The sequence below is a fragment of the Hibiscus syriacus genome, unplaced genomic scaffold (assembly GCF_006381635.1).
Source record: "Hibiscus syriacus cultivar Baekdansim isolate YM2019G1 unplaced genomic scaffold, ASM638163v2 tig00001644_pilon, whole genome shotgun sequence".
In the NCBI taxonomy this organism is placed as follows: domain Eukaryota; kingdom Viridiplantae; phylum Streptophyta; class Magnoliopsida; order Malvales; family Malvaceae; genus Hibiscus; species Hibiscus syriacus.
In genome coordinates this window covers 5,548,782-5,557,014 of record NW_024061878.1, presented here as the reverse complement: position 1 = coordinate 5,557,014, position 8,233 = coordinate 5,548,782, and the positions used below count along the sequence as shown (strand labels likewise).

General features: G+C 35.7%; 1 protein-coding gene across 1 annotated transcript; it reads right to left on the bottom strand.

Moving 5' to 3' along the window:
• Positions 1–357: 357 nt before the first annotated feature.
• Positions 358–2,429, bottom strand: LOC120128913. The gene is made up of 3 exons (XM_039146524.1): positions 2,346–2,429; positions 732–888; positions 358–653 (listed from the first exon to the last, which is right to left on the bottom strand). The coding sequence occupies exons 2-3, from the start codon at positions 885–887 to the stop codon at positions 606–608; spliced, it is 204 nt and encodes a 67-aa protein (XP_039002455.1). The 5' UTR covers position 888; positions 2,346–2,429; the 3' UTR covers positions 358–605.
• Between the last annotated feature and the right edge of the window lie 5,804 nt (positions 2,430–8,233).

Genomic DNA, 8,233 nt, shown 5'->3' with positions numbered 1-8,233 from the left:
CAATTTGTATGTCCAAAAGTCCTCGAAAAATAATTTTCCCCTTTCACCATAATTGAACGTTCAGCTCCAACATTTCCAGGCACCCGAAATGTCATGGAGTGAAGGCCCGTGGAAAGTCGAGTGAAAAGCAAGGTTTCCATTCTGCACTGCACACCTATAGATTCTTTGGACCTTCATCTTACACCAAAATGTTGGATGGTGGACTCAAAACAGTAGCAAAGCTGTCTTATTAGTGTTTATGGTTGACTGAACATTGGATTGGACAACATATATATTAATTGTAAGCCATCAGCCAAACTTGATCCGACTCATTTATGAACAGCCCATGACTAAAAAGGACCCACAAGATCCAGAAAATTTGATCCAACTCACAGCACCCTGAGGACTTTTATTGATCATGTACTGAGATTATTCAAGTTTAACAGGGAATAAACACAAAAACTCATGATGCAGTATTCAAAAGAATCAAACCAAACCGAAAATAACTCGTCAAGGGTAGCTTCAATATTTCCATTGGTAGCAATGAAATGTGCGAACCAAGCCATTATTAGAGCAATTAAACAAGCAATTTCATGCTATAAAGACCATACAAAGTCCAGGAAGCCTCACTCTTTCTTTCCAATACCATGAGACATGTGATAGACCCCTTGTCCCTGAAATAGAACAAGCACAACATGAGCAAATGGGCCCTCCATTGAAGGGCATGCGTACAAGTAGAAACAAAAACTCACAATGAAGAACAAAGAAGTTGCGGCCAAAGCAGCAGGAATGGCAACAGATGTGATTTTGTCGTGAGGTCCTTTCAGGTAAGTGTGCTTGTATATGCTTTGAAAATATTTCTGCTTCTCGAGAAGAACTTCCCTAGGTCTGAATGGCACCTCCGACATCCTGCGTTGTAAGTTCAAATTCCAGTCATAGATAATCAAAGCAATTAAGCTTTTCAAAGCTTCCCAAAACATCCCAATCTCACTTCTCTCTTCCAAAAATGACATTTCATGGGCTTCCACTTCAAGGTTCCATCATGTCTCAATATTGATTTGATTTTTTCTTTGAATAACCATACTATTTTATTAATTAACAAAGCATACCATCATTCAAAACATCCTCATTAATATCGTACAAAAAGTGTAAATAAAAAACACTAGGAACATCACTACATAATCCCAAATGGGCAAGTTCATATGCTACTATACTGCTTGTAAAATTAACAAAATTAAAGGAAATGTGCTGGAAACATTGCCTGAGTTGCTATATTGTCTCTCCATATTGAGTTTTGAAGTAGACAAACAGAGATCTTTCCCTTATTCTGTCTTGTGTGAACTACTGTCAGTCCCAAGAGTGATTCTTAGCAATGCCAATCTAAATGATAGAAAGGTTTCCTGATTCTACATAATCAGTGGGTCAATACTTTGTTTTCTTTGTAATCTGTTTTCGGACGATTCTGTAAGTGAAATGAGGTTCACATACCAATGGCTGGCTAGTGCTCCCCTTTTCCATAAACACCCCCAACCCCAACAGCTCACCAACCCTTAAAAGAATAAGTTGGATTTAGTCCTAGATCTTGGGTACAACTATGAAACAATTTTTACGAGCTAAAACATTCAGTTAAAGCTTAGTACCGGTACTCTCAAGGTCCAGGGTTTGAGTCCCGACCATAACATTCTCCCTCCCCAATTGTAAGCTTGTAACTGTACCCAAAAAAAATAATTCAAATTTTATTCTCAAGAGAAGCCCAAAGGCCTACTATTCTCCCTCGCCTGCTCATCAGTTGCACTTGCACTAACAGGATAGGATTGCAAAACTACTTGGCAGTACCACTTATATAAAAGTTACATTAATAGCCAGCTGGTCTAACAGAAATCAGAAAGGAGCCATGCCGTAGTAGCGATTTTCAGAAGTTAAGTTGAAATTTTGCTTGGGAGAAGCCTCAATAAGCATGTTTTACAGCACACAAACCTGAATTCTAACTTAAAAAGCCCATATTAAAGGCCTCCTCATTGGAAATCTTTTGCGTACGAAAAACAATTACTCGTAATCTTAATTTTCATTTCATCTAGAGAAGATGGAATTTTACACATCTTCCGCTATAACTTAGTTAGATGGTTGCAATTACACATAATCTCAAACGAATGCAAACTTAAGAGTTAAATTACATTATCCAGCAGTAGATTGATTCCTTCGACCAAAACGAATATCTAGTACAAGAGATCTAGTACATCAATTCAAACTAGCTACATAAATCGCTTAAATGTTTTTAGCGGAATTTCAAGCAACGTATATAAAATGGAAACCAAAAACTAATTTTCAAATTCAGAATCGATAGAGAAGATCGAAAGATAGAGAACCTGATCTTTTTGTTCCTCCTCCTTAGATGCGAAAACCCTACAAATATAAAACGATTCTGAACCTTTATCGATTGAATATGTCCTGAAAATTGCCCTTATATCATTTGGGGGATAACGAAAATAGGAAAATTATACCCAAAATACCAAAACAATGGGTAAACTTAAGTGTTGGTCATCCAACTATCATAAACTTTTATTTTCATCATCCAAATTCAAAACTTGTAAAATCACCCAAGAGAAATACGCAGGTGTTTTTGGCCCATTACGGCACCCGAAATAATTATTTGGCCCAATAGGACACCTCAAGAATTATTTTGAGATCTACGACATTTTTTACAGTGCAAGGGGAACTCGTCACCTTCCGGGCCCAATATTGTAATATTTCTCGTAGAACTCGTCACCTCGAGGTGAGAGTTCCATTAAAAAATTATTATTTTTTAAGATTATTATGTGATTTTTTAGTTTTTTAAAAAATAAAATGGAACTCATCGTCTCGAGGTGGCGAGTTCCATATATATATATTGCTGAAATGAACAATAAACTACGAACATTAGAGTAATGCACACTAGGAAGAAAAAACTACAAACTTAATACATTAACATTAGGACGTAAATAGGACTAACCTTACGAACACCATAAACATTAAATAAAATCATTAACATAACATTATTTATTAAGAAGTTTTAATCTTTGTAATAAGTACACTCGTCAGAAGTAAGATTAAGTTATTAAATTCCTCATTCTTTTTGTTGTTGTCGTTCACGTACGAATTGGAACCATGCTTCTGGATCTCCATCATCTATATTTTTTTCTTGGTCATTTGTCTGAGTTGGTGAGATATTCGAACTAGAAGTAACCTCCTCAATGGTACGAGCAAGGTCGAGATCATCGAACTCTACACACAAATCGACATTAGACAAAGAGTGATAAAAATATGTCTCAATCATGCCAGCAAGGTCTACATCATCGCTTAGATGAAAACTCGTGCATGATATTGGAAATTTATAATATAAGGAAGATACACTTCTACTGATTCCGAGTAGGACTATTGTTTCTATACTGAACTTCAACTCGTGTACTTGATTTTTTTTGGGAAACATATGGTTATAGATTTGCAATCGTAAAAAATAGTTGCACAAACATTAGACATGTTTGAAAAAGAAACTCAAGCTTTTAAAGTGAAAGATTGAAGGTGTTTTTGTTTTTTTCTCTTCAATATCATAGCAAAATGGCTTTTTGGAACACATATTAATAGTTGTTGAAGATGATTAAATGAGGGCTCAAACAATTATTTTAATGTTGCTTGAATTATTCATTAAATGAGCTCTGAAAAAGCCAATCGGTGCATTATTACTGCAGTAAATTACATCTGAAAAGTTGTTGAAATGGTGCATTATTGATGCAATAAATGACCTTTGAAAAGTAACTGAAATGGTGCATTGATTGAACACCGAAAAGTCGCAAAAACAATAAAATTTTGGTCTGGTTAAAATACACATTTTTTATGATTTCAAGTGATAATTCAAAACTGAAAAGCTTTCTAATTTGAGTTGATATATCATAAAAAAGGTGCAGAAGATGATAATGCACCACTATTTTTATCTGTGGTCTGAAAACTTGATTGAATTCTACATTGAATGAACTCTGAATTGAATGAACTCTGAAAAAGCTACAATGGTGCATTATTACTGCAATAAATGACATTTGAAAAGTAGATGGAACGGTGTATTAATTGAGCACCGAAAAGTAGTTGAATCGTTGAATAATTTGGCCTGATTAAAATACATGTTTTTTATGATTTGAAGTGATAATTCAACACTGAATAGCTTTCTAATTTGAGTTGATATATCACTGAAAAGTTGAAGAAGATGATAATGTACCAATATTTTCACCCGTGGTTTGAAAAGTTACTTGAATTCTACATTGAACGAGCTATGAAAAAGCTGAAATGGTGCATAATTGTTGCAATAAATGATTTTTGAAACGTTGCATTAATTGAGCACTTAAATGTAGTCGAATCATTGAATATTGAGATGACATTTCACTATAGAGTTGTTGGATGGTAATTAATGTAGGGTCGTATTTGTTTTAAATTGGCTTACTTAAGATGAATCTTCAGAAGGCTTGTTATTTTTCAATTGTATTGAACAAACAAAAATCAATCTCTCCCTGAAGTGATGGCAAACAATTTTTTCGCAGTCGTCCACCCAAATGGCCAAGTTGCTGAAATTGAAGATGGTGTTCAGTTCATGTTAGAAAATCCCGTGAACATGATGTTCCTGGAAAATATAACTCATGAGAAAATGAAGATGAAAATTAAAAATAAAATCAGTGTTTCTGTTTAAAGTTTGAGATATCGACACTTTATTTCAGAGACTCCGCTCAAATATGGAGCAATCCTGCTCGATGACGACAATGATGTAGCTGTTATGGTTTACATTCATCAATCTTCCAATAATCAAATGATTGAGATTATTATTGAAACTGCAGATGTTCTTACTTCCTCAACTGCTGCACTGGTTACCGCAGAAGCAGGACCATTAGATGTAGATAACCTCATTGGGTGGTTCGATGAAATCCTTGCTACTTTTAGCGAGGATGATGAAACTTTTGTTCCGCTTACGATGGACGATAACACACCAATAATCAATGAATCTAATATCACCAAGGTTTCTTCGGAGGGGCAAGCTTTTGATATAGAGGGTGATGTGTGGGAGGTAACCATTTCTCATGGCCAAGCAATGCAGAATGCTCCGCCAGTTTGGGCACACCAACAAACAGCCATGCACCAGAAAGTTCACAACCCCAAATGTCTCAATATAGTCACACGGTTGCAATGCATGAGATAAACTATGATTCCATGAGGAATCCTAAGATTCCTGATATGCCCGATACATACGTAGCCCATTGAGGGATCTCGAATGACGTATCGACAGAGTTTGGAGTTGGGTCATAGTTTGAGACTAAGAAGGATGCACAACTAGCTATGAAGGAGTTTTGTATAAAATCTCATATAGAATTCACCGTTATGGAGTCTGACCAAAAGACATATTTTGTCAAATGTATTAACAACAACATCGGCTGTAAGTAGAGGATACATGTCTCATACCTATAATACAAGATGTTATGGAAAGTCACTAGGTTCCACAACCAGCATAGTTGCACGTTTAATTCCTTGTCACAAGACCATATGCATTTAGACTCTGATGTCATATATTCATATGTGAAGATACTAGTGGAGAAAAATTCAAAGATCCCAGTATCAATGATTGTGGCATCAATACGAAATACATTTGGTTATATTCTGTCTTATTACAAGTCTTGGATAGCCAAAAGAAAATATATGAAACTACTATACGGTGATTGAGATCAGTCGTACACTGAGTTGCCACATCTGTTGCATGCAATGTAATATTTCATCCTAGGAACCATTATTCGCTCCTACACTTATTATGCAACCACATTTCATGGACAAGTTATCCCTGGGAAGAGAGTTTTTGGAGGCTTGTTATGGGCTTTCAAGTCACAAATTGAAGACTTCTATTATTGTAAACAGATGGTTCAAGTGGATGGTACTTTTATGCACTACTTATACAAGCATGTCCTTGTGATAGCTGTTGCACAAGATGGTGATAGAAACATCATCCCCATTACCTTTGCCATTGTTAAAAATGAGTCTGAGGAAACGTAAAATTTCTTTATGTCAAATTTACGCTCCCATGTTGTCACCCAAGGTGGTAGCCTTCTCATGTATTACCTGTGTATTCCATATGCCATATTGCGTCAAATGCTATGATGATTTTGAAGAATAAGAAGGTAAAGAAAGAGATTATCATCATAGGTAACTTATTTGGTTTCATCTTTAATTTTTTGGTCTTAGTCTTCGTTTAAAATTATTATACATACACTAACTATTTTTTCATGTTATGCATTACTGTTGCATGTTGTGAGTACTATAAATTGGATGCAAAATATGTATAAGTATACACAGTCGTACAAGTAATAAAGAGTGAGTGAGTATCGTTCCCACGAGGATTGGAGGAAATTACTAGTTAAGTTACAGTATAAATACTAAATTACCTAAGTATAGTTAGTATAGTGGTATGCACAATTAAGAATGCCTAGGTACAGTGAAATATATGTGGGTGGTATCGAGGAAATGTGATGGTGAATCATGATGGTAATATGGCAGTGTTGCAGATGAAAATGCTGTAACAATTTGATTAAAAATATGCCGAGGCAAGGTAAAATTATAACTTGAGAATGAACTAAAATGACTTTATAATCCTCTCACAAATAAGCTATTATGGGAATGATATATGGGGTCACTCATGAATCCTAATGCTTGACTTTAAGAATGGTATACACTTCTATGCTTCACTTGCTCGACAGAGTTCACTAAGTGTGTCCCTACGTTATCTCTAGTCATGGAACTTGACAGATGAGAATGTCACGGTAAATCCTCTCGGCCTGATGCAACAACATCTAATCTATCGAATAAGCTCAACCCCTATTAGTCTTTGAAATCCTACCTTAGTTTCTCTAGAACACTAAGTTGGATTAGGCTCTAGGTATTAGCTAAAACCCATTATTCATGATGATCTTCTCCTAGTTTCTCTCGAACACTAAGGATTCTTAACTTAGTTTCTTTTGAACTCTAGGTATTATACTTAAGAATGATCACTCTTATGCCTCCTACAATCTTAAGTAATTCGAAACAATGAACAAAAAAAGTGATAAACATAAAAGCATCAACCATTCATTAAAGAAAAACATTTAATCATCCATCATAAACCCCACTAAATAAGGTTTAGTTCATGGTGGGGTTCAAATCATCCATAAATACAATTTGTTCCATACAACCCATCGAATTAAAATAGAAATAAAGCAAAGAAAGGTGAAGGAAAACTTCCAACGTGCACTATCGTGAGCTCCTTGGCCACCATGAACTGCCTTAGCGCTGCTTGCTCCTCTCGGATACCAAGATCACCACTCCCTCAAGCTCATTTAATGGAGGAACACCACGAAGAAAGTAAAAAAGAAAGAAAAAGAAAGAGTTTTTCACATGTCTCTTTAACTCACAAATGGAATTTTTAAGATTATGAAACGTCTTATTTTCTTTGTGGCGTCATATTCTATTTATACTAGGGAATTTACTTAGGTTTTTTCCCCTAGGTCAGACTTCCCACATAAGAGAGGTAGTACAAAAACTGGCAGTGGGCCCTTGATAAACGGTTAGCAGCAGAGAACACATGGTGAAAAGGACAATTGGCTATGTGTGAAAATATCTTCAACTTTCTTGTCCTTTTCTACGCCCAGAAATACTATGCTCCTTTGCACTTCGCCACGGCAAGTTCCTTTGCACACCCTTGCTTCTAAAGCCTGCACATCAACATCAAAACCAGACCTTCCCCATAAAATAACACCATTCACAAAATAAAATGCCAAGACAAAACAAATCCACTAAATACAGTTACATGCTCCTAAATGCATCTAAATGAACCAAAATGAGCTTTTAGACAATCAATAACTTAAGTGAAAAGGCCTTAAATATAACCTTTCTACGGAGTTATCATACCCCTTCAGTTGTCACTTGGCAATCGACTTGGTTGGCGTTCTTGTAATGTTGTGGCAATTTGACCAACCTGACCCTCCAAGGTTCATGTCGACACCGTTTTTTGCCCATACGAGGAAAGCTTGATACCGACTCGGGGGTTTTCTCTTTGAAAAACATTTCAAAATGTGAGGAGTCGCCACCAATCATTTAAGGTGCGATTGGGACACCATAAAAATCAGGTGATTTTAATAAAAAAATTATTATTTTTTATCAAAATACTGAGTTTTGGGGTCTGCAAAAATCCAGAAATTAGTTTTGGGAGTCGGTTACA